General features: G+C 45.8%; 1 protein-coding gene across 1 annotated transcript in view; it reads left to right on the plus strand.

The window, feature by feature from the left end:
- The first annotated feature begins 3242 nt into the window (after positions 1-3242).
- The window catches only part of SDK2 (sidekick cell adhesion molecule 2), a 702247-nt gene continuing 679254 nt past the window's right edge, over positions 3243-26235 (plus strand). The window contains exon 1 of the mRNA XM_078654263.1: positions 3243-3324. Within this exon, the coding sequence (XP_078510389.1) occupies positions 3276-3324 (49 nt within the window). The 5' untranslated portion in view covers positions 3243-3275. The remainder of the gene's footprint in view (positions 3325-26235) is intronic.

A 26235-nucleotide genomic window follows, 5' to 3' on the forward strand; every position in this document is an offset into this window, starting at 1 on the left:
CCAAAGGACACCCTGTAGCACCCCTGAAATGCAAATTTACACAGGTGTTGCGCACACACATGTCCAAAGGACATGTGTGTGTGTAACATGCAATTGAGAAAAATGCACTAAAGTGCTTTTTTCTATTTTTTCGCTATTTACCACGAAGTCAGACTTCGTGGTAAATAGCGACCAAATATTGCGAATTCGCAATTTAAAAATGGTTAATGAATTGCATTTAAGGAATCTCAAATAGAGATTCCTTAAATGCAATTCCTCGCAAATATGCGATTTCGGTAATAGCGGTTTTTGCATTTGGGATGATGAATCCCAAATGTAAAAATTGCGCTCGCAAAGGGCCAGATTCGCTAAATCTGGCCCTTTGCGAGCCAAATTATCCTTCATGAATCTGGCTGTAGGTGTGGTAAGTACATGGACCCATTATGTGTACTTAAAAGACTTTAAGTGGAAATATCCAAACAATTTATTTGGTAGTTTCCCAACACATCGATTGAATATGTCAGGTTGACCACTGAATAAAGTTTTTTATGTGGGATACAACCTGGACATTTTTAACTTTTTTCACATAACTTTCACAAAAAACCAGCTTCGCAGTATCCTGGCGTGGTAGCACCCCGGGGAGGCATTCGGCTTCTCCCGTTGGGCCCAATGATGAAGCATGTCACCAACCAGGGTGGTGAGTGAGGGCTTCCTGAAAAAATCCAATGAGATTTGTTTCGTTCACCTTTCTCCCTTGCTTGTGCTTATACACACCTATTGAATTACACTCTTCTGTTGTTTGAAATACTTAAAAGACTCCTCACACAACAACCTGGTTGGTGTCATGCATCATCATTGGGGTCCCAAAAGGGTGGCCGAGTGCCCCCCCCGGTTGTGCTACGACGCCTGATTACAGCGGAGCTGGTGTTGTGTGAATATGTGTTGTGCCGTGAATTATTTAAGTTAAAAATATCTCTGAGAATCCTTGCCTCTAGACTTTATTATTGGCGGCTCAGGATATGGTTAAAAATATATGTGGTGCAACTATCAGGAGATTATTACCTATAGTTGACTGTATGTTGTAGTCTAAATGTTTCAGCCTGTAAAAGAATGTATGGAAGGGCTTTCTTCAGGACCAGGTTAGTGAGACTAGTGAGCGGCAAAGGTGAGAACAGCCATGTGAAAAAAGTGAAGTACCTACACACGCGCTAAGGTGTGTGGTCTGAGTGTCTGCGTACTTACTGACACTTGTCAAAAAACCTGTATGGGAGAGAAAGGATAAGACACATAGATTAAAGCAACATAAAATGCAATCTTAAAAGGTGCTGTAGTCATTGTCTTGGTGACTACCACAGCGATTGTTATGCCTGATCCAGAGAAAGTGGCGGCGCCTGCTGACGGCGATGTGCGGTGACTCGTGGCATGCTGCGCCTTCAAATTAGTTGTTGCTGGCTTCAAGTGAAGCCTTGGTGAACACAGGGCGCGCTCGCCTAGGCAGATGATGGCCACATGTGAGTATGTGGTCATATGGCGCGCTGTGCAAAGGTTCGTGGCATGCTTTGGGTCAGAGTAGGTGCAGGGCTCCAGTGTCCTTGGGTGTAGGCCAGTGAGGCCGCATCCTCTAATCAGGGTGATGTAAGGATTGGTGCCCGCACTGCAGCACCTGGTTGAGAAGAGGTCCGTAGCTGAGGACGTCAGTTTAGGAAAGTTTTTTAAATTTTATTTTTAATTAAAATATTTGACAATTCATGAAGTACGCTAAACGTATGTATGTATGTATGTATAGAATTTGTAGAGCGCTGGACTCGCCCCCGAAGGGATATCTCCGCGCTGAAGAAGAAGAGTATGTCAGGTCGAAGCACTTATAACGGAACAGTTCTGTCTTTAGGAGTTTCCTAAAGAGAAGAAGATTGGTGCACTTACGTTCCTCCACGGGCAAAGAGTTCCATTGTGTTGGAGCCAAGTAAGCAAAAGTTCTATCCCCGTACGAAGTTTTCTAATGCGGGGGACAACAAGAATCCCTTTACCTTCAGAATCCAGCAACCTGCCAGGAAGGTAGAGCCTAAGTTTTTCCACCAGGTAACTAGGGCTTCCGCCATTAAGTGCCTTGTGGACTAGGCGGTACAAAAGGGGGTGGTGATGGACGGAGCATCTGAACCTATCAAACACTCACACCCAGTCAACAGATCTTGGTTTAATCCATCACCGTTCTTTAGCTCACTCTGCCACCCCAGTTAAGACATGGCCATATGATCCCATGAGGCACAGGGTCAGACTGATTTGCATATGGCCATGTCTGAACTGGGGTGGCAGAGTGGGCTAAAGAACGGTGATGGATTAAATCCAGATCTGTTGACTGGGTGTGAGTGTTTGATTGGTTCAGATGCTCCGTCCATCACCACCCCCTTTTGTACCGCTTTTTTCGCCATAAGTTGGCAGGGTATGCTCAGACGTGAGTCCCTTGCTCACTTTGCCACTGGATTTAAGCAAGCCTGGCTGAAGACGGCTGAAATGCCAGAAACCGGTCCTAGGAAGCTTGTTTCTGGTCCAGGGAAGGCATGGCTTGGCAGTTCGGGATGGACTGTTCCCATGAGGCACAGGGTCAGACTGATTTGCATATGGCCATGTCTGAACTGGGGTGGCAGAGTGGGCTAAAGAACTGTGATGGATTAAACACAGATCTGTTGACTGGGTGTGAGTGTTTGATTGGTTCAAGTGCTCCGTCCATCACCACCCCCTTTTGTACCGCATTGTGGACTAGGCAGCAGATTTTGAACTTAATTCTCTGGTGGATGGGAAACCAGTGAAGCTGCTTCAACAATGTCGTATTGGTTTATTTATATGTGAGTGACAAGTATCAGCACATTCTAACTTAATTGTGCTCATATAGTTAACCTTGTAAGGATGAAACGTCCAGTCGGCCCTACTACCCACAGTGACAGTTCTGACAGGCAAGTAATAAGCAAGCAACTTCATGGACCACTCACTGGCGTGTCTCTGCTGCTGCCAGGCGCTGCAGTACCCCCAGTGCTTATTTACCAGCCTGTTTCCACCGAAGGCTGTCCCCCCTTGGCAGCTGCCAGCCGCCTTGGCGTTTCCTGGGCTGCCACCGTGACGGGCGCGGTGACAGCGCCGCGGCCCCGATCTGCCGCTCCGCCGAAGGTGAAAGCACCGACCTTCAGGGAATGAAATGAAGTGCGAGATTAGCCGCGGGGACGCGCCATCCCCAGAGATTGATTTGCTGTCGCTGCTGATGTCTTCGGAAGTGGCGGCGGTGGTCGGAGGCGCTGCTTTCCATGGGTGGAGGGCACAGTGAAATTCTGTTGCATGAGGTGGAAGAAAAAGGTAAATGTGCAACCACAAAAGTTCGAGATTTCGAGGGGAGCCTCCCTTTGAGGCATTTTGTGGGTTGTGTCAGAAGTGCCATAGCCCTGCAGCAAAGATGGCACATTCCCCGCAGGCTATTCCCTCCGGGCGCCCTTCGGGGGTAGCTTCGGCCTCATGCCAGGCTTCCATGGGACCGCACCAACGCTGATTAGTGCATCTACTCATGGTGTATAGAGCCAGCCTTGGCACTTCTCAGAAGAGCTGCATCTGCACCTTTAACGGAACAGTGGCAGCACTTATCAGATGTATAGTTGTACTGAGGCAGTCCGACACTTTTCTCTTTTTGGGAGGGCGCTGGGGGGTGGGGGTGGGGGGGGGGTTGCCTCTGTATCTTTGATGGACCAGTCACAGCACTTCCTATTAAATCTGATTATGTTGTAAAGAGACAGTCCATGCACTTCTCAGCAGAGCTGCCTCTGTACCTTTAATGGACCAGTACCAGCACTTCTTATTAAACCTGATTATGTTGTAAAGAGACACTACTGGCACTTTTCAGCAGGGAGTTGTCCCAGTACCTTTAATGGAACAGTGCCAGCACTTATCATGAGAATTGCTCCGTTGTAATGAGACGCTCCTGGCACTTCTCAGCAGGGACTGCCTCTGTACCTGTAATAGACAAGTGTCAGCACTTCTTATTGAACCTGCTCATGTTGTACTGAGACAGTCCTGGCACTTCTCAGCAAAGCTGCATCTGTACCTGTAACGGAACAGTGGCTGCACTTATCAATAGAACCGCTGGGTTTTACTGAGAGAGCCCTGGCACTTCTCAACAGACCTTGCACCTTTAATGGAACAGTGCCAGCACTTATCATTAGAACTGCTCTGTCATGGCTCTGTTTAGTAGGGCTGCCTCTGTACCTTTAATGGCCCAGCACTCCTTATTGGCCCTGGTTTAGTTGTAAATAGACAGCCCTGGGCCTTCTCAGCGTGGCACAGCACCGGAGCCTGAAGTGAGCAGGTACTGAATACCACCACTTCTTTCATTTGAAAGGAAGCACCACCGTATTACTGCCACTTTCAATCAGAGAGTACCAGCTTTTCGCAGTAGCAAACAGGTACTCCAGGTTAGCGATTACCCACGTTTCTTTATTGCCATTAAAGCTCTGAACGGTACAAAAGGGGGTGGTGATGGATGGAGCATCCGAACCAATCAAAACCAATCAAGCTCTGAACAGCACCAGAACTTGTCAATGGAGTTGCTTGTTGGACTGGGGCTGGCACTCCTCAGCAGGGTAGCACTGTACCTTTACTGGAACAGTACCAGCACTTCTCAATATTAACAATGAGTCTGTCGGGGCACCTCTGAGATAGGCTTGCGCTATCTTTAATAAATCAATCAATTGATCAATTGGTACTTAGATAGTGCAGCTATTCACCAGAGAGTGCATCCAGGCACTGAGAGTGCTGCTACTGAGGGCTCAGGTTAACATTCAGGGCTTGAGTCGTTTTGTGAATTGCATCAGAGAAGATGTGGTCGCAGGTGGAGTGGGAGGTTCTTCCAGGCCTTAACAGCAAAGTAAAAGTAGTAGTGTCCTCCACTGTTCCTCCGGCTTATGCGGGGGTGTGGGCGAGACAGGAATGTAGGTGTCTAGATAGAAGGTGAAAGTTCAGTCGGTGGTTGGTGTATGCTGGTGCCTGGTGGTGGAGGGCTTTGGAGGTGTGGATCGACATCTTGAACCGGCATCTCTTCTGCGTGGTGAGCCAGGTGCGCTTCTTGAGGTGGGGTGTGATGTGGGTTTGGGGAGGTCTCAGATGAGTGTGGCTGCTGCGTTTTGTATTGTTTGCAGTCTTTTGAGAGGAGGTGTGAGGCGATTCCTATGTAGAGTGTGTTGCCATAGTCCAGTCGGCTGGTGACCAGGGCTTGCGTGACGGGGCTTCTGGTGTCGATGGGGAGACACTTGACACCAGACCAAACCAGTGCCAGCTCTTCTCAGAAAACTGCTCTTGTTTTAATTAGACAGTCTTAGCACTTCTCAGCGGGCCTGCTGCCATACTTTTAACAAACCAGTGCCTGCACTTCAAAGCGGGCTGTCTCTGTACATTTAAACGAAGAGTATCTGCACTTCTCAAAGGAACAGCTCTGTGGTAATGAGACAACCCTGGCACTTCTCAGCAGGCCTGTACTCATTATACATTTATTGGAACAGCACCTGCACTTTTTAGTTCTCACTGCACTTGACGGTGTCTTAATGAGTTAGACATGCCACATCACAACAGGCCTGTCCCCACTCTACCTTTAATAGACCAGTTTATGCACGTCTCAGTGGCACCGAGGGGTGCTGGCGGGAATGCTGCTGCGCTTTTGTCACAAGGGGCCTATTTTGCAGCACTGCTGCAAAACCAGCGTCCACTGGTACAAAACTGGCCCCCACCCTTCCGGCCCAACGGGAAAAACCCCAGTGCCCGCTACGGCCAGTCCGGCCCTGGAGACAAACCTGGCACTTCTCGGCAGCCTATCCCAGTAGTGCCTTTAATGCACCAGATCTTACACTTCTCAGCAGCCCTTTAACGGGCCAGATCCCGCACTCCTCAGCGGATCCGCCATCATACACTGGTTGGAACAGAAAGCGCACTCCGGCGGGCACTGCAGGCCAGCGAGGTTGCACCTCAGACTCTGGTTCTAATGAAAGTGGCCCCTATGGGACTGGCGGATGCGACGAGAGGGGCTGGGTACACAGAGAATAATAAGGCCTATGTAAATTAGCTTCTAATTAGTAATTGTCTTTAAAAGCATTCGCCTTTTAGTGTTGGTAGTGCTCTACTGAGAGCTTTTTGTTTTGTTGTAGGTTTATATAGCACAAACTTGACCCAAAGGTATCAGACAGTGGCGACCAGCATGGCTCGCGGGTGGGGGGGGGGGGGGGGGCATGGGGTGTTGCGGGGGTCACATGGGTGGACAAAAAAAACTTTTCTTGAAGCCGGGCCCTGTTTCTCTGCTCTCCTGTCTCTGACTCTAGGAAAGGGAGGCAGGCAGCCAGGCTCCCACCTCTAAGCCAATCACAATGCTGCAATGCAGCATTGTGATTGGTCTGTGTGTAGTGACACAGCGCTCAGCCAGGGGCTGGAGGGATGGGCATGTTCTCCATGCAGGCTGTAATGCAGCCTTCATGGAGAACAGGGAAAGTGCGCGTGACTGGTTTGAGTGTCCCACGAGGGACGACCCAACAGTCCTTGTACACTTAGGAGTGGGGGAATCACTCCTTCACTGGTCTGAGAGCAGAGCAGCCCCGTCTGCCCGCAAAGCAGCAGGACATGAAGTATTACATGACGATAACTCTAAGTTATTATCATTTTATGTTTCTACTTGGCACTGCTTAAAATCAGTGAGGAGGAGTCACCACTGGATCAGAGCACATTACTTGGGCACCAGTCGCAGTCCAGACAGACACATTCATTTTTTAGGCGCGGAGATTACGTGCCTGAATCACAGGATGTTTGCGCCTCCGCCAGACTCGAACCTGGTTGCCCAGCTTTAAAGTCGGCCGCTCTGATTGGTTGCCGAAGGGACTGGGTAGTCTGGGCGACGCTTGTTTTTAAGAAGAAAAGGGAGTGGGAAGATCTAGCGACAGAAATGGAAGTCGGGACGCTGATGGCCGGAGCTTGAAGAAATAAATTGTCTTGTCCATCGGGGAGTAGAGGCCGTGGCAGTAGGAGACGTTGGCATGGACGTCAGCCCCCACCACCCCCGCGGGGACCACGGGCCCATCAATCACACCTGAGCTGCTCCAGCCGCCGCCTGACAGGGTGCCAATCACTCCGGAGCCCGCGCGCCATCTGAATAATGACATTGCCAGCTGCTATTAGCAGGAGCCCGGAATGGGACTTTGATGGGGTGGAAGGAGGGGGTCTCTTGACAACTTGATCATATGTCGGGACTGCTGGAGGGGCGTGGCCCGGCTGACGTGGCCCTCAACGAGACAGCTCGCCACTTGTGCCCGGGAAAAGAGTGAAGTTTTCAGCGCGCCGTCCGTTATTAATGAGATGCAGATGAGTGGAATCCGTCTCGTGAGCCTGTCATTATGAAATATTATTCCCATAATTACGCGGTTCGTAGTTCTGAAGCATCTGTCGCCTGCCGCTGGAAGTTAAGATTAAAATAAAGCCGTTTTATGAAGTGCCTTGCCCACACCTTCGCCCGCGGCCTCCCCTCGCCAGGAGGCTGGCCTCTCGCCTCGCGAAGACTTCCAGGCGCATCTTCGAATCTCTGGGGGACGCATGGGTGTGCGAGGTGGCACTGCACTGCACACCCTGCCACCTCACAGGCATCACGTCTTCACTGTGTCAGTCATTGCACAAAGCACATCCTAGGAATGAAAAGTCCTGTCGGGCATAGCAGGCACCCAGCTGGGTGTTGGGGCGAAGGGAGCTGGCAAGACGTGGCAGAAGTGTTTACTTGTGCACCCTATGCGCCGTGGGGCAGGGAGGTGCAAAATGTGGTCAAAGGCCGATAGTCATCAGCATTGATGCCAGGGGAGGGGATTGCATTTCAAAACTAAAGAAATCTCCTGGAAAAACTGTATGAAGATGAGGTTATGGTTGGTTTGCAAAGGAGGGCATTCTACAACAATATAACATTCTACTAAAGATGTCAGTAAAATGAAGATTGTGATTATAATCCCATCCACGGAAACTCCCCAGTTATGGTAAGCCATAGAACCTAACCCCCCCCCCCACACACACACACACACTTCGCTGTTCAATTTGTGAAGCCGTAAGCACACTCATAAGAACAACCTGTTACTGCAAGAGCGAGAGGCAGACTTGAATCGGCCATCGAGAAGAGATGGGTCTTTAGAGCTTTGAGAAATGCAAGATGGTTAGCAATCAGGACGGTGTAGACTCGTGACCTGATACATGACATCACAAATAACACAGTTGATGACATCACATAGGAGAACACGCTGATTCAGCAATTGGTTGTCTCCACATTTGATGCAGCAGAACCAATTGTCCTTATTACACTTCCCCGCACAGGTTAGGAAAGAACAGCTGTGCGGTGCCACCCACGTCATACATTACATGCCTATGTAAATCTGAATACCCCTGCCAGCCACTAGACAACTTCCAAGAGATTCCATACTGAAGAAAGGCTGCTGCAGGCACACTAAACTAACACATACCTTTGCAGACATTAATTGCAAAAGAGCCTGCAGTGTCATTCTTAGCAAGGGAATGTACTGTCAGTTTCAATTTTTTTTAAATAAGTCTGCCATAGTTAAGCTCACAGACAATATACATTGTTTAATACATTAGGTACATTTGCAAGCCTTCGGTACCACTGTCAACGCCATCGCTCGAATTATATACAGGAAAGAAGGCAGAAGTTTCAGCGCCATCTAACAAATTTGAAAGAATGTGGAAATGTTGGCAGCTTTGGCGATGTGACATGATGCTACTGGAAAAGTCCTATACTAGATGCCCAAGCATGTCTTTTTATCTGTGATGCCATCTATGAGGTCAGAGTCAGTTCCTTTGGCGTGGGGAGGTTTCTAATTGTAAGTGGATTTTAGCACTTGGATACTAAAAAAAATTACTTTTCTCCAACGGAAGTCTTTAGGGGCATTCTTACGTGTTCATAACATGCTACTTTGTAATCCTATTTGCTAGCCTCAACATTGCTTTAATAGGAAAATGTAGTTATATATCATATATACATATGCACATTTAGCTGTATATACATATATGTGTAAATATGTACCTGAATTTTGTAAATATAAATAATTATTTTTATATTTAGACACATGTTTAGAGTGTAATTATGCTAATAATTACCATTGTTGAGTGTGGCGAGGTACCACGACTCACAAGAGGCACGCATTTAACTTTTTTCACCCTGGTTTTGGTTGTATAACTTTTGTTAAAACAAATACACATGAAAATTGACATGGCATAAACCTTATATGCAGATACGCTGAGTATAAGTTGCTATTCATTAACATTGTTGGGGGTGTAGGGACATCATAACTGACTCGAGGCTTCCTATATCTGTGGTGCTTATGGCTGGATCGGGCACTTGCCTAATATATTCAGCTACAATGCGGAGTGCCAATTTTCGTGCAGTACTGTGCAGGGGCAAAAAGTTAAGAGACGTAAAAAAATGTATGTTTTCCCATTTTCTCTCTAATGTAAAATGTTCTTCACAACCTCTGCAAATACACTCAGAATGCTTAGTAGTTTTTGAGCTATTAAAGCTTGAATAAGTATCAAGCGAGCTTGAAAAAGTTTGTATGCCTTGGCCATTCTGTTAATTAGGTTTGATTTATTTTTTTTGTTTTGGGAATGTGAGTGGCTGATGAAAGTGTTGAAACTTTTTTTCACCATTTTAAAAGCACAATGTTTGTCAAAATCACCATTTCATCCATCATGCGACTCGGGTAGTCACATTCAGAAAGGAGGGCGGTCTCCATGCTTCTTCTGGGATGATCAGCTATTTGATAGTTCTCAAGGAGATTTTTACTCCAAATATGTAGACAGTTGGGAGACCACACCCTTTCAGATATTTTAGCCAGGAAGGATAATAGAGTGACAGCCCTATAACTGTCTACCACTTTGGTAGCCAGGGTTTCTTTGTTTAGAAAGGAAAGTAAATCATATTGTAGACAGTGCCTGTGTAGCATATGGGTAATAGTCACTGTTAAACCTTTGAAGGTGATAGTGGAACAAATATCGTTGTGCGATCCAGAGTTTGTCAGAATAAACAAATCAGTTATTTAGTACAGTGTGTATGGAGTGAAGCTGAACATCTGTGACTTATTATGGGCAAAATAAAATTATCAAGTCCAACAAGTCCAGTTGTCTTGGCCGTTTGAGATTGCTGAATTGTGAAATAAATATGTTGCATTTTCGTAATGAAGAAGAGCCTAAGGCATCAGAAAACTTTCGGGATAGGTTATTTCTATTTGTAGGTGCGTGAATGAAACGTTTGACTATCTCAAACAGTTTTTTCAAGAGTTCGGTGCAGAACGTATGGCCCTCTTGAAGAAATTGTATTGTTTCTTCCTCATTTGCATTCCTGCATACTCAGAGCCACATATTCCTTTTTCATTGCATGTTCAAACCTGCCGTTGTGTTTTTTATGATTTGGAAAAGTACACACTTGCACTTAGTTGATGTCTTATAGAGATACCTCAGTATTTCTACCAAAGATGGATAGCACTCATCCACATTGTCAGCCATTTTGGCACGTCTTGTTAGGCTCTCTAGTTTAGAACAGAGACTCTCTTGTGCATGCTGGTGTGGGGCAAGGCACATGGATGCCCTTGTTCTGTTTCGGCACATTAGTGTCAAAAGGGACTATTAATGGTCTGACCCGTAACTGTATGGTTTGAGGCGATTGCCAAAGTCTGAGGAAGTTAATATGAGATGCACTGTGTAACCTTTGCAATGAGTGGGAGATGATACTTCTAATTGGTTACGATCGAATGTAAAAAAGTTAATTTATAAACTCATCATCGTCTGATTAGACAAATCATATGCATGCAAATTGAAGTCAACAAGCAAGATCCACTTAGTTGCCGGGATACTAGCCTGACTTGCAGTATCTGAGATGTAGGACTGCCCACAACAATATTTACTCTTCGAGCACTTCCTAATGACATGAGGTTATGTCCCACAGCTCGCTCCTTTGTTACCTTTAGTGGGGTACTAACACAGCCCTACTGATACCCTACCCAAATCTGATCCTAATATTTAGTAAGAACCATACAATTGGTTTCAAATGTTGATGTTTCTAGATAAAACCTCTTCTCGCAATGTCTCTTGCACCTTAAATGTCTTTGTTTTGTTCTAGTTTGGGTTAATGCACATCACAATTGTATTTGAAGCATTGCTTTGTGGGGGACGACATGTATAAGCAGTAACAAGCTTTTCTAGATCATTGGCAGTGCCTTTGTTTAATAGTGTATAATTATGGCGCGGAGAACTTCACTCCCTGCCTAATCTAATGCCGCCCCTTAAAGAACTCCCCACAAAGAATGTAAATATAGATTGAGAGTTCTGGCAACAAAACACATTCTAATCTGACCTCTCTTCCAATTCTTATGTTTCTTTTTTGATCATGTGCCAATATGGTTCTTGTGCTATTGTCGGCCTAGAGATGTAGTTAGCGGCTTAACGGTTGCCCATTCCTTCGCATCTGTTGGCGTGCTGGCCCGCTGACTGAACCTAAAGCAAATTTACGATCAATGACTACTAAATATAGGGGACAAACATTTACAGCCACAAGTTTTACACTCCTCTGTAGTGACACAAGAAGGGATACAGATAGTCTCTGTGCTTGATAGATGACTGCATAGGAGTTTAAGACAATGTCCTTAATATTAGCCTGCTATAAGGTGTGGAATCTAAAATGTAAACATAGAGGTAGGAGGCTTTCAGAAATTTCAAGGTGGAACCAAATGAATGGGTTCGGCCCTCACATGTGTAACATTGCTCTGTTTTTTTGTGTTAAATATCCTTTAGATCAAATTCACACTCTTTCTGTGTGGTCCAGAACACTTTTTAGGACGTCAAAGCGAGGTATGGTTATGTACCCACCTCTCGTTCCATCTATCACCTGTAACAACAAACCGCAATGATGATGTCTAATGGTCAGAGCTTCAAACTGCGCCCTCCCCCATTGTGCAGCTACATCTCGCGAGGCTGGAAAAGGAGAATGAGAGCAGCTGGGCCTCAAGGCACTGTGGAAGAGCAGCATGCTGAGGTGCGAGAGCAGGTCACCAGCAGGTTCTTACATGGGCAGAAACGTATGCCACAGATGAGAAGAGGTACATTAATATTGGAGACTAAGCATCCCCGTGGCGGCAACTCAAACTGAGGAATGCGCTGACGCATAAAATTGTGTTATTTTGCCCGAATTCAGCTGGACTCATTTTACGATCCTCGGAAGTATGAACGTTTCATCAGCTCGCTGCAGGTTACTCATAGTTTCCCGTGAACCCTCTGCTCTCTCTAACCAATGGAGGCGCGCGATCATGTCAGCTCCAGGGTGAAGCCTGCTGGCCGCCCGTCAGCGGATACAGATGTTACGCAGAGGACAGGTGTTCCTGCAGGTGTCTCCTTGCTCATAGACACCCCCGCCAGGCCCAGCCCTGCCTGTCACGACAGCGAGCTGACCGCCATTAGAGCACGGGGCCCCGGGGGCACCTGTCAGCCCGCTCAGGAGCAGGACTGAAGGTTAGAGGGGCGGCAGGACCCCAGCTGGCACCATTTGCGCCTCCATGGAAACCATGCGACTGTGCCTGGCGCTTTTGATGTTATTTGATGTTTGACTCGCGACCCTAACCGTGGCTCTCTCCTGAGCACGAAAATAAACTTGATACAGGAGAAGTTAGGCTTCATTCTCATGGGACTCGTTTGTGAATGTGATCAAGGTGTGCTGTGCATTAAATGCTATTGCCTGCCTTTGAAGTCTTCCACTATCAAAGTGTCGTTTACGCTCTACTGTCCCCTGTCAATGACATCCCTCGAAATAAATAAGTGTGTCAAAGGGAGAATGGAACAGACAGTCGCTGGGTCAGCGAGGCACAGGGGTGCCAAGTGACAGAATCAAGGAGACACGGCGACAGAGCGACACTGGGACAGAGAGCCCCAAAGAGCACATGGTCTGGGAGATATGGGAAATGAAATGTAATGTGTTTTTTGTTTAGCACATGTTCACCTATTATATGCTCTATTAGCGTGTTGGTGCAGAGGGGGTGGCTTTGCCCATGGGGCTTGTGGCCCATTGGAGGCAAAAAGGGGGGGTGATGGGATGCACACCATGTTTTGTTCATTTAATCCATTTTTGTCCCAATACTCGAAGAGTGCGTGCTGACTGAATTTGTGCCTTGCCCTCTTGGCACTGGAACAATCCAGTCGCACAGCTAAGTAATGTGATTACACCAATCCTTCATATCAACCAGTTATATTTCATTTTCAACCAATGTTAATCCAAATTTCTCATCTTTCTTCATTTTAAATCCACATGAATAGTACCATGCTATTTCAACAGCTTCAAATGTTCAAGTTGTGCCCATAGACCTCGTTCAAGAACACGATGGAAACGTATGATTACTTCAAAGCTGTGTTGTTTTTATTAAAACCCAATGCATTTCGGGCATCTCAGGCCCTTCTTCAGGGGTAACTGTCAATACTCGCTTCCGACTTCCATTTTCAAGAAAAAGCAGGCCCATAGACATGCCCAGGCCAATGAATGAGTGCACCGTAGAATAATTGCAGGGTTTTCCCTGTGGATGGGGGTCTATAGAGGGTGTAGGCAGGGCCGTCTCTAGGCTCACGGAGGCCCTGAGCAGGGAGTGTAGGTAGGGGGCCCGAGGCCGCCAAATCCCTGCCAGGGGCCGCCACGCAAATACGTATCTAAGGATATATATTGGCGTGGCGGCCCCTGGGATTTGGCGGCCCTGTGCAGGTGCACAGCTTGCACATGCCTTAGGCCGGCCCTGGTGTAGGTCTTGAGCTGATACGCCTTGTGTGCTTGTCTCTGCGGGATGTATCCCAGTGTGTTTGAGGATCTTCTGACTCCCCTACCTAACCCGAGTCAGCTTGGAGTATCGCTTGGTGCTAGGGGTCTCACGGGACCCTGTACTGCATGGGTTGGTGAATGCCTTTGGTTTGTGTTGGTGAGGGATCATGCCGCTGATGGTCACACCTGATTGTTTCTTTAGATATGGGAGTAGATATGTTGTCTTGCTCAGTTAGGAATCTCAAATTCGTCCTTTTATCTGAGGAGTGTCCTTGCTGAACATGGGTCCTCGGTTCCCCTGTTTTCCTGTACCCGTGTTCGCTCTTAAATTCCGGACGCCTGGTTCATAGTCCCTCATCCCTGTTGGAAGGTGTTTGGGTGACGAAGGGCGAACAGTCAGTCCTGTAGGAGAGAGGCAAGGCATGCTTGATAGTGAAACATTGGCAGTTCTAGAATCCTCACTGTCAGTCTCTGGGTGATTAATGAACACTGTAGAAGAGGCACAGCATAAGAATGTAGGCTCTGTCCTTCACCTATGGTATCTGTAGTATTTCCTATTCACACCCTACTCCCCACCAACCATTCAACTCAGAAGCGATGAGACACTGAGAAAGGGAAAGACTGGGCCTGGAACACTGCAAATGGGATGCACTGTTAAGGGCGACACAGTGACCTAGACAAATATAGTGAAACTCAGGGACACTGGAAACACCAACCCTGAGGGCCTGACGTTCTGGGAGATTGGAAATGCAACACTGAACATCTGTAACCAATTTCATAAGAAGGGGATCGTCGAACAAGGACAACCATGGTCAAACCTAAGGCTGAAAACACTTCTGAGGTTAGAGATAAAAACATTGGCCAAATGTATTACACAATTCAAGAACATCAGATAGTAATTTACAAAATTATTTCAGCACATAATAAACTCAGAACAAATCAGAATATTTGCAATATTCACTAGACATTGAAATTCCAATCCATCCGTTTGGTAGACACATGGTTGGCCCAGCAACAGGTCACCTCTGCATGAACAAATCCCACAGTACATGAAAAAATGAAGGTGCTCTACCAAACTCACAAATTTAAGGTAAACAGATCCCCCCACCAAGGAGCAAAGCCCACACATATTTGGCGTTGAGTAACCATACTTGAGGCAACCACTTCAAGACCCTTCTGAGAGATGTGTCTAGACAACAGGGTCAAAAGTTGTTCTCCTGGTGCAGGCCTCAACACCCCCCCACTTCAAGAGGCATACTTTGGTGCACCCTGGAGAAAAAAAACTCAGTACAAAGATACACAGGCAGGAGTCAGCTGCGGGTCAAAAGCAAAGGAAGAGGTCACCTGACTTTTGCCCATCCAATGTAAAGAGTCACACTGGTGATCCATCGTAAATAACAGCATTACCCTTACCACAGAGGCGAATGGTCATCTGATGGATCTCTCTCCACTGATAGGAGGGGACCGAATTAGGGGACTATACTGTACAAATAAAGTATTGCAATGGGGAAACTTAACCTGCTATTGAAATTGTCTAACTAGAATGATACACACTAGAAGCTCTGCTACTGCAACACAGAATAAAAGAAGCAGAACTTGATATTCTGAAAAGTCACTGATCCTCCGTACAACGCATTTAGATCAAGAGAGTAAATTAGCTCAGTTTCCAATAAAGACCATCAGGACACAATAATAGACTCAGGCAATTTAGATAGTTTAATTATTGTATTAATGTTCCAAAATCGATACAGATAAGCAATTTCTTAATCATCTCAGTCAAGAATATTAAAGCATGTAGTACAATACTACACATTTAGTCAAACGGCCAAATCCAAAGAGGATGGTTTAAAATAAACATCAAATATGAGGTTACAGATACATACCACCCATAAAGGCAGAAGGATAGATCAATTCTCTTTAAAGGCATCCAAAGATGTGAGGCAAAGAAGTAAAATGAATCAATTTTAAAGTCCTCTCTAGGCAAATCCATAAGCATGGACAAAAAGGGGAAATAAAGCAAACGTCAATTAGTTCAGCAAGGAAGGATTCCAGGTCAACTTCATAAGTGCAGCTGCATCAGCAAAAAAAAAGGCAGTACACGACAGAGATTTAAAGAATGGTTATAAAATCGTAGGAGAAGAGTTCCGTTCTCTCCCAAAGGAAGAGAAAGATAAAACTGATGCCATGCATCAAAAGGAAAGAGGTATGGCGTGGAGTGGATGTGTGTTCCATCGCAAGAAAAATGATTGCGCTGTATAGTATTATGTTAGTTGTGTGTGTCTTGCCCCTCCTTTGGTGTTTCTTACTTTTTAGTCCTTATAACACCTTAATGTGTGGTGTCACTCCACTAGTTAGTCTATTGTGGATTAGTTCACGTATGTAGTCACCAAAAACATGTTAGTTACTCCCGCATTCCATCCTAAGCACTTCCTGTGAATGACTTGGCCTTCTGGGCCTCACAGGTTTGTCAACGGTAAAAAATATACAATGTAACAGACTATGGCTGTGGATTAAAGTTGATTTTCCCACGAGCCACCTCATAGTGAACTTCAAAAGAAGGTCCTTTGTATGTAAAAGGAAACATGCACAGAACAAATATGCAACATTTGCAGAAATGCCATTTAACTATTATGCTGGCTAAGGGAAAATGTGCATCTCAAGAAAGAACATGTTTAATGCTTAAATGCATTTGCAGCTTTTAAATGAATTCAACTTAATTGGAATCACATATAATGCATCAAACCATCATTTCATAATAAGCAAGGGTAATAAATGTTTCACCAATATATTATTACACGGAAATGACTAACATTTGCTATGGCCTACTGCCACAATTTTCAACATCCATATAAGTAAATTATTCTTACATTTTTTTTACTAAAATAGTTTCCAAATGTTTATAATTATTAGGGTCTCTACTATCACATCTGTAATTTTCAATTACCTAACTTCTTTCATTGCATAATTGCACCTCAATATATTCATAATGCATTTACAATGAAAGGCAATAGAATTGTTAGGCCTCATCATTAGATTAATTAGTTTTCATCAGTACATAAATAGTAAAACATCATTTCATGAGTAATCGTGTTGTGAAAATCTGTTAATAAGCACTATAACTATTTAGCACTGTATTTTCTTCCTTTCTAACCATTACAATCACACTTTTACGGTGTTAGTTTACTTGTTTATATTAGTGTATAACTTCGTTCATTTTGTGCAATGAACACATTCTGTTTTTTGTGTCTAAATCAGAAAAACTGTCTTGGAAAATGTTTTTGAAATTTAAGCGCTATCACTGGTTATGCTCCAACGTGCCTCAAACTCCCATGCTCCCAACCCACCCTGTGGGTCGGCTGCACCTAAATAAAAGATTGCAGGGAACAACACATTCATTTAGAAAGACACCTGCAACACACCAGAATATTATAAGGAAACATTTAGCTAGGTACTAATTAAAAAGTGAACCTATTTGTTATTTCTCCAAAGCAAAAAAGAAGAACCCACCTTATTACAACAAAATGGCTATACACTAATGTATATATCAAAACATATTAATTTTATTATTTTGTATATAGCTCATATTCAGTTTTGTTATTTATGTATTTCATTCAAAACAACATAGTTGTACATCAATAATAAACGATAGACGAGAGGATGATGGAGGCCGTGCGGCAGGTGTCAACTACGCGCGTTTCGGCATACATGCCTTCATCAGGTAGCCGTCTATTGCACATATATGATGTGATGCTTGTATTCGATATTATAATGCCGCTTTACTGTATCTTGTGTTTAACGCCTGGTTAATAAGATATAGTATATATCGCACGTTGGCTAATACCCTCGTGATATCTGAGTTAGTATATTTCTTTAAACCACATGACGCTGCCGAGAATGTGGCAGAAATTCTAAAACCGGCTGTAGTACGGAGAGGGTATGGCCCTATTTCGGGGGCATATGGTATTGTTCACCTCTCTTGCCGTCACGCCGCATCTAGAGTCACAAACAAGTTCTGAGCATCCAGAATATTGTCAACAATGCAAGGCTATAGCAATGGAAGAACTTTGCAAAACATATTCACAGTAGCAAAGCATAACATATTGCAACGCTACATAACATAAATAAACTAATTGGCAGTGATTCGATCTAAACCGAGCTGTGTAACTTAAACATCCCATCACCCTTAAATGCGACAACACACAGACAAAGGCAAAAAATAAAGTACGTCAGGGCTATCTAGTCTGTCCATTCTCATGCCCGCTGGTGCGTAGTTAGCTTAGTCCTCAGCTGTGTCTCTGCTCCAGCACAATGGTTACTTTCCAGTTTCTGCCCTAAACTATTTTGAATACTGGCATTAATTTGACCTTATTGCTCCTGCTGGAGGGCAGTCCCATGCAGAGAAGAGCATTCTTACATTACACCTTCCTCAATGATTGGCGCCTCCCTTCTCTGATCTTGTGTTCTAGATCTCAGTTCCTTAAAGGACTCTATGATGCTGCCCTACTACCCCCGCCAACTACAGAAGGAAGCACTTGTATCTTGATTGCTTATTTCTGGGCTGTCTCAGTCTTGTTTTTACCCTTCTTAAGACATTCTCTTTCAGATCAACCACTAAAACTCGCCATATAAGGTTTGCAAATCACTCCTGAAATGCACAGACATGCTTGGGTATTTTAGACCGATGACTGTTCTGCACAGGGAGTAGATCTGGGCCATTTCAGTAAACTTTCAGAACAACAGACCTGGGTTCGGCCAGACTTTGATCGACGAGAACCCAGGACACCTTACTTTAGATCCGGCAACGAGTGGTTGCCCATTAGTTTACCTTTAGTCTGGTGAGGCTACAGACATCAGTCTTCAAAACAAAAAAAGTTCTCGGAAGTCATGTACAAAGACACATAAAACAACAGCACCTGCTACGAGCCGGTCCTGTCCTCAAAACCATTTCACCCTCTGTTTGCTGCTGTAATTGGGAAGACATCAAGGGCTGAGAGGTGAAGTGATTTACCCTATATTGCTTAGGATACTGCTGCAGAAGAGGAATGAACCCCCAATCAGCAAACCCCCTCCTGCCTTTCAAGTGAAGGAAGAGGCCTCTCTCCCACAACAAATCTGAAATGTGTTCCTTCCTTTCCAAGTGAATAAAACATGACATGTAAAATAGGAAGCCTCTTCATTCAGATTTCAGGCTTCATCAGAAAACTTCCCGTCACCCCCTGCCCTGACACACAGAGGAGGGTGATTTCCGGCATTGATCTCCGGACATGTAAATTGGTCCCTCTTTGCAGTTACAAAACATGAAAGGGAGCACTGGGAATTACATAACAAAAAAATAACCATTTTCTTCCTCATGCCATTTCTCAGCTGGGCCGCAGGGTTTATTAATTTCTGCTAATTTCACGGCAGCCGCTTGCTTTTCATCTTTTTTTTCCCTCAGAGTTAATTGAAGTGTTTTAGATGTCTGCCTACCTGTTTGCAAAAAGGGACGGGTTGGTAGAAATGCTTTTGGGGTGCGAATGACAAAGCTGGGTAGGAGAAGCCTGGTGTTGCTTAAGCCACTGTTTTCAGTGTCCGTCAATTCAGCTGAAGCAAGAAGTAGGGGCCTATTTATTATACCAGCTTCTATGTCCCTGTGGGCATCCAGGTTGGACCAGCTTGTAAGCGAAGCTTGGTTTGTGCCTCTAAAATGCTGTCAGGTCTGTGACTCTGTTCAACAAACATATACATTACCAGCCTCCTGGATGCAATGCTCTGTTGGTTTAGCTCCCAGTTTACCTACAGGCCACTCCAGTCCTCGTCAGTTGGATTGTTGAGTTTCAAGGCCACTCTTCTGGCCACCTCACACCTCAAAGTTCCAACTGGTTTTTGTGCTCTGCTGTTTTCTAACCATCATATAAAACCTGCATTTATCTTTGCCAAAAATTGAGCAATATAAATTGGCCCTTTCTTCTTCTAGCAGAGAATGGAATTAGGTCCAAAGTTAGCTGGTTAACAAAGGCAAATACCTTTACCAATTAGATTTTGATTGAGCATTTCATCTTGTAGCTGAGGGTTCCTGTTGCTCTATCTTGGACGCCGTGATCTCTCAAAGGTGCAGCTGGAGAGACCTACTGAGATTTCTAGGTCTTGAAAGTGTCTGGGAGACTCGTTGTTTCTCAAAGAATCATCTTCTAGTTGGAGGAACATTCACAGAGGAAGTTGTTTTTTTGTATGGATGGGGTAGGGTGGACATATAGTTCTTCTTGAAGAGACAGAGAGACTCCTATAGTGTTGGAAAGGTTACTGAGGTCATGTGCCTCTGAAAGATAGCTGTAAAACAGAGTCAGTCCTCTGTCATTTGGTTTGTTGCAGGATTAAAACATCTTAAATATAGTACATTCTTTAAAAAGATAGCATTACAGATTTGCATTGTGGTCAAGCTACATCTAAATCATTGTGTTATGGTAGTAAGCAGTATCTTAAATATTCCTTATTCATTTGTCTGTAATTCTCATACTATTTCCATGGCGTATTTGTCTCCAGTTTTTGCTTCTTTATTTCCTTCTTTCTATCTCGTCCCTTCATAATTTATTCTCTCATACTCATGTTAGTCGTAGAGCATATCCATCACTCGTCACACTCATAATTGACAGGTATCCACACCCCATTATTGCCTGAGCCCCTCCTATTATCTTATCAAGCCCTACAACACTAACTAGATTTCTTTCTAGTCTAAGGGTCTGTAAATGTTGCTCCCCCTCCATTTAAAGTCTGGGTCAGTGCCGGGTTTACACCTGTGGAGCCTCTGCTGTCTCTGTAACTGTACATGTATGACCTAGCATTCCATCTGCAGAGGTATGCTTGGCCACAGCGAACGTCATCCTAAACTACTAAGGGCATGTCAACCAACCCTATTTTTCCCGGGACAGAGCTTCCATTTTTGACAAGGGCAGAGCAAATGCAGAATGGCCCATCATGCACAAGGTGGAAATTCTCCGTCAGGGCCATTTAAAAAAAAAGAAAACAAACTCTCGTTTTGGAACTTTTTTTCTAGACAAAACAGTTTGTCAGGCTCATGCTTTAAACATGATTCCTGCTCGGCAGTACTGTGAAGGGAGCTGCCTCCGTGACTACTCTTTTCAGAGCAAAGAAATATCCACCAGGCATGCTAGGATCTCAGAGAATTTAGGATACTTAATCCTCGTTTTTAAAACTGCCTGGCCCACTTACCCCCACCTCTGCCATCCTATCTTGCACCCTAATTGGTCAACTCACCGCTCTTTGCGGGTCCTTCGCCCTTCTCGAGGCGGCCATCTTTGTTGAGGGGGAGCAGCGCGCAGTCAGTCCTTTTTCTACCTTGCTGGTTGTGCATAAAGGTAGGCAACCCTGCTCAGTGCGTCCTTTACCAGCGTGTGGCGCTATTCGTAGAAGTGTGTGTGGAGTGGTAGCTCGCTCGTTTTTAAGCTCCCGTTTTGTATTTCTTTTGTAGTTAATTTAGGATACTTAATCCTCGTTTTTAAAACTGCCTGTCCCACTTACCCCCACCTCTGCCATCCTATCTTGCACCCTAATTGGTCAACTCACCGCTCTTTGCGGGTCCTTCGCCCTTCTCGAGGCGGCCATCTTTGTTGAGGGGGAGCAGCGCGCAGTCAGTCCTTTTTCTACCTTGCTGGTTGTGCATAAAGGTAGCCATGCCAACGCGCAGCGGTCACGCGCAGCGGGGACGCCGAACTGACGCCGGAGTTACGCCAGAGTTTAGCCCGTCTGTGCCCGTCCGGGCCCAGACGGGCTCAGGGCCTATCATCATGCCCGACTCTTTGCCATCTTCTACTACCAAGCTCCGTTATGGGAGGGACGCTCTCATCGCCTTACGTCCACCGCACCCAACTGTTTGTAGATTTGCACAGGTGGGGACTAGTCCATTTCTACCGTGTAGAGCCTGTTTCTCTGGCCTTAATTCAATTGCTGTGAAACATGCTCTCTCTATGGCCCTACTTAATTGTCGGTCTTTGTCGTGCCATGCCACTGAAATCCATTCACTTATTCTGGACCACGAGCTCGATGTGTTGTTTCTCACTGAGACCTGGCTCTCCCCCAGTTCTGGCCCTGACATGGTTAGAGCACTCCCTCCAGGCTTTCATATACTCCATCTTGATAGACCGAAAGGGAGGGGAGGAGGAATTGCTGTTCTTTATAGAGACACGCTCGCTTGTAAGATCCAGAATGGAGGGGTAACTGATTGTGAGAGCTTACAGTTCTCCCTTCGGCTGTCACCTACAGTATCTCTGGTAGGCTTGTTGATTTACCGCCCCCCTGCACCCCTGGGTAGCTTCCCTAACTCTCTTTTAGAAACCACCGCACTTCTTGCCTCTTCTACTGCCAACTTTGTTGTCCTCGGGGATTTTAATATCCATCTGGATGACCCTACGAACATTGCTGGAGTCGATTTGATCGACGATTTCAACTCGTTTGGAATCTACCTGGTCAACTCGGGCGCGACTCATGAGAAGGGCCATCTGCTCGATCCCATACTCTCTAACCTGGACCATCTTGTTCCATCTCCGGCTCTTGCCATGCCTTGGACAGACCACTTTTTGGTGCCCGCGACTTGGCAATTCGATAGTCCAGTTGCGGTAGCCCCTAGGGTTCATACCCTTGAGAGAGCCTGGTCGAGGCTCCCAGTTGACACTTGGGCGGTACACCTGGAGGCCACGCGGCCCCCTCAAGGAGCCAATCCAATAGTCACTGATGCGAATTTACATACCTGGCTCGTGCACTCTCTGGATACCCTCCTTCCCAAAAAGAAACAACTTACAAATGGGAAGAGAATGGGTTCGGCACCTTGGTATTCGTCGGACTTGAGAACCTTGAGGAAGGGGTGCAAGAAGTTAGAGCGGTCCTGGAGGAGAGATTGGAGTGAGGCGAGTCGCAAAGAATATCGTACGGCTCTAAGTAGGTATAAATCCGCTATACGGGTGGCAAAATCAAGATTCTTTGAAGAGCGTATAGGTTCTGCGGCCAACTCTTCTAAAGAGTCATTCAGGGTTATTAAGGAGCTACTTAATGCCCCTGAACCCCGGGTTTTACATGAGGACCCTCGCAAAAAATGCACTGAACTGGCCTCGTTTTTCAAAAGTAAAATTGATAACATACTGGCCTCCCTCCCCCGGCTAGGTGAGGTCCCCGCCTTGGTGGACAATTCCAGCTTTCAATCTAAGATGCAATCGGTGGAGATGGCTTCCCTGGGCCCGGTTACTATGGAGGAAGTTCTGGCGGTTCTGGGCTCAATGAAGAGTGGCTCTCCGAAAGACCCAGCACCTATTAAATATCTCAAACAGGTGTCCTCTGTGATTGGTGGCCCGGTGACGGACTTGATAAACCTGTCCTTTGCCCATGGGGTAGTCCCCCCCAGTTGGAAAGGAGCGGTGGTTAAGGCCCTTTTGAAGAAGCCTAACCTTGATCCCGCTGACCTCGCCAACTTTCGGCCTATCTCCTTGCTGCCGGGTATCAGTAAGGTGGCTGAGAAGCTGGCGAACAGACGCCTCTCGGACTTCTTGGAAGCCAATTCCCTCCTGGGCGATTCCCAAACGGGTTTCCGTCCCGGTCAGGGGACTGACACTGCCCTGTTGGCGGTCGTGGAGAATGCCAGGAGCATGCTGGATGCGGGGGGATCAGTGGCAGTGATCCTCCTGGACCTCAGCGCTGCTTTTGATACCGTGGACCATCAGGTGCTTCTCCAACGGCTGTCAGGGGTGGGGGTCACGGGTCTGGCCCTCAAATGGTTCGCTTCCTTTTTGGAAGATCGTTCATTTGAGGTGTGGGAAGGCCATGAAAAATCATCTTCAACCCCTCTCCAGTGTGGTGTGCCACAGGGCTCTTCACTGAGCCCTACTTTATTCAACGTTTACATGGCCCCCCTGGAGAGTGTGGTACTGCCGCTGGGTATTAAAATCATCAGTTATGCTGATGATACTCAGCTGGTGGTAGGCCTTTCCCAGTCGGCGTACCATCCCGACCGGCTGCACACATGTCTTGAGAAGATCTACACGTGGATGTGCAGCTCAGCCCTAAAGTTAAATGGCTCCAAGACGGAACTGATGCTGCTGGGGAACTCCTCTCCATCTTTGTCCCCCAGCAGCTGGCCAGACTGTCTGGGACCGGTTCCCCCCTCCAAACGGGAGATCAAGAGCTTGGGGGTATGGCTGGAGCAGGACCTATCGTTTAAAACTCATGCCAAAAAGACTGCTGGCGTGTGCTTTGGCCTGCTCCGTGCAGCCCAGAAGATTTTGCCTCTGCTTCCAGTAACCACCCGAAGGCTTCTCATCCAGGGACTTATCATCCCGCGGCTGGATTTCAGCAATGCGTTATTCCTGGGTGCACCCGAATCTACCCTGAATAAACTGCAGCAAGTGCAGAACGCGGCAGCCAGACTTCTGACGGGTCTCCCTAGGCGTCAATCTGCTCGCCCGGCGTTGAGGGCACTGCACTGGCTCCCTGTGAGAGACAGGGTGAAATTTAAGTCACTTTGTATCGCTCACAAAGTCCTGCACGGGGTAGGTCCACCTATTCTGGGGGAGATGGTCCAGCCCTACAAGGCTCCTCGCTCTCTTCGCTCTGACGATCAACATCTCCTTCAGGTTGGCAGGGTGAAGAAGGCAAGAACGGGTGGCAGAAGGTTTTCAATAAATGTGGCCTCTTTGTGGAACTCGTTGCCCCTACAACTGCGCTCGGAAGCTAGCCTGCTTCGGTTTCGAAAACTTTTAAAAACTTTTCTGTTTTCTGTTTAATCCCTTCATTCTTTAGTAGTGTTATGTTCTGGTAAGCGCTGGGATGCCTATAGGTAACCAGGCGCTATACAAAACTCAGAATAATAATAATAATAATAAAGTAAGGTGGACGGTCCTTCACTAGGGTGTCTGGGGCCTTGGTCTCCACCCCTGGGTAGACTGGTGCAACATCTGCCAGGATCTAGATGGCCCTCTAAATGTCACTTCTTTGCCCAAAGTCCCAGTCCTAATGCTGTCTTGTCTGGCTATAGTTCCACATACGATAATGCTCCTTAAAAGTAAGCAACTCAATCAGACACACTTCTTTTGGCATAAGACATCTGTCCCACCAATGCTAATTTTGGTCCCACCAATGCTAATTTTGGAGTCCAGTTCCATTCCATCAATGCTATTTGGAAGTAAATAAACATGTGGCATAATCAGGGAGAGACTCAAAACCAGGTGAGAAAATCATCTACTCATTCTGAATGTTGCTCCTTGAGTCAACAAGAGTACACCAAACCTCTCTTCCAATGAAGCCTGACAACAGTTGGACCTTGAAGGCAGCTTCCACACAAATTGGTTGTTCGTTCGCTCAACAGTAGGTGTGGCCTTACCATGGCGGACCATTTGGGCACAATCTGAACCATAATATGATTGTGGTTTGGTACCTAAATCTACATGCGCTTACCTTGCTTACTACATTAAAACCCACAGAGATGATATATGTACTTGGATTGCAAAGTTTTTGTAGTACATCTTCTAGGATTTCTTGCAGATCTTCTAAAATTGCTTTTTTGTGGGAGGGATTTAATTCCCAAACTGTTGCAGTCTGAAGCAAAGCCTATTTTCGGCATGGTCTCTTCAATATTGGAAATGATCATCTATGGGGATTAGTTATATGGGGAGCGTGTGGCATGGGGGCAAAATTTATGGAATTTGATTGTACCTGGTATTTTTTGTGGTGCAGCCACCTCACTCTTTTGAGTTTAACCAGTGATGGGTGTTAAAGCCGTCATTTCCCATTTATCCATTACACAAAAGTCTTCTTTTCTGTTCTGGCATCCTTGCTTTCACTTTTCTTCACCTTTCCCTCTTGCTTTCTCAATTCAATTCCCCTTCTCGTATTTGCCATCCTAATCCAATCTTCTCCTTTCCATCTGTCTATGCTACCACTTCCCCTTTTACCTAGTTTTCTTTTTCTTTCTTCTCTCCTTCTCTTCATTGCCTATTTATCTTCTCCATCTTCTTTCCATTCTTCTTACCACTTACCCCCTTTCTTCGAATTCAGTATAATTCTCTTGTTTTTCCTGTCTGTTTTTCGCTTCTTTCCTCTTTTCATCCTTTTCCCTGCCACATTCTGCTTTTTTCCGTATCTTTTCCTGTATGTAACCACCTTCTGTTACTTTTTACTTATTTTTTCTCTTCCTTCTTCCTCCTTTCTTTAATTTTCTCTCCCATTTCATCCACCATTTTCTTTAACTTTTCTTTTTTCTTCTCCCTCCAACGGAGCCTCCTCACCAGCCGCACTGCGCCCTGCACACACCCTGTCTGTGCGTTTCTCCCCACTGTCACGGAGTTGTCCATTTTTATTCAGTTTGCCATTAATTTGTAACCAATCCATTTTGTCTTGTTTATTTTCCCAGCTCAACTCCCCCAACC

The sequence above is a fragment of the Lissotriton helveticus genome, chromosome 7 (genome assembly GCF_964261635.1).
Source record: "Lissotriton helveticus chromosome 7, aLisHel1.1, whole genome shotgun sequence".
NCBI classification, from domain to species: domain Eukaryota; kingdom Metazoa; phylum Chordata; class Amphibia; order Caudata; family Salamandridae; genus Lissotriton; species Lissotriton helveticus.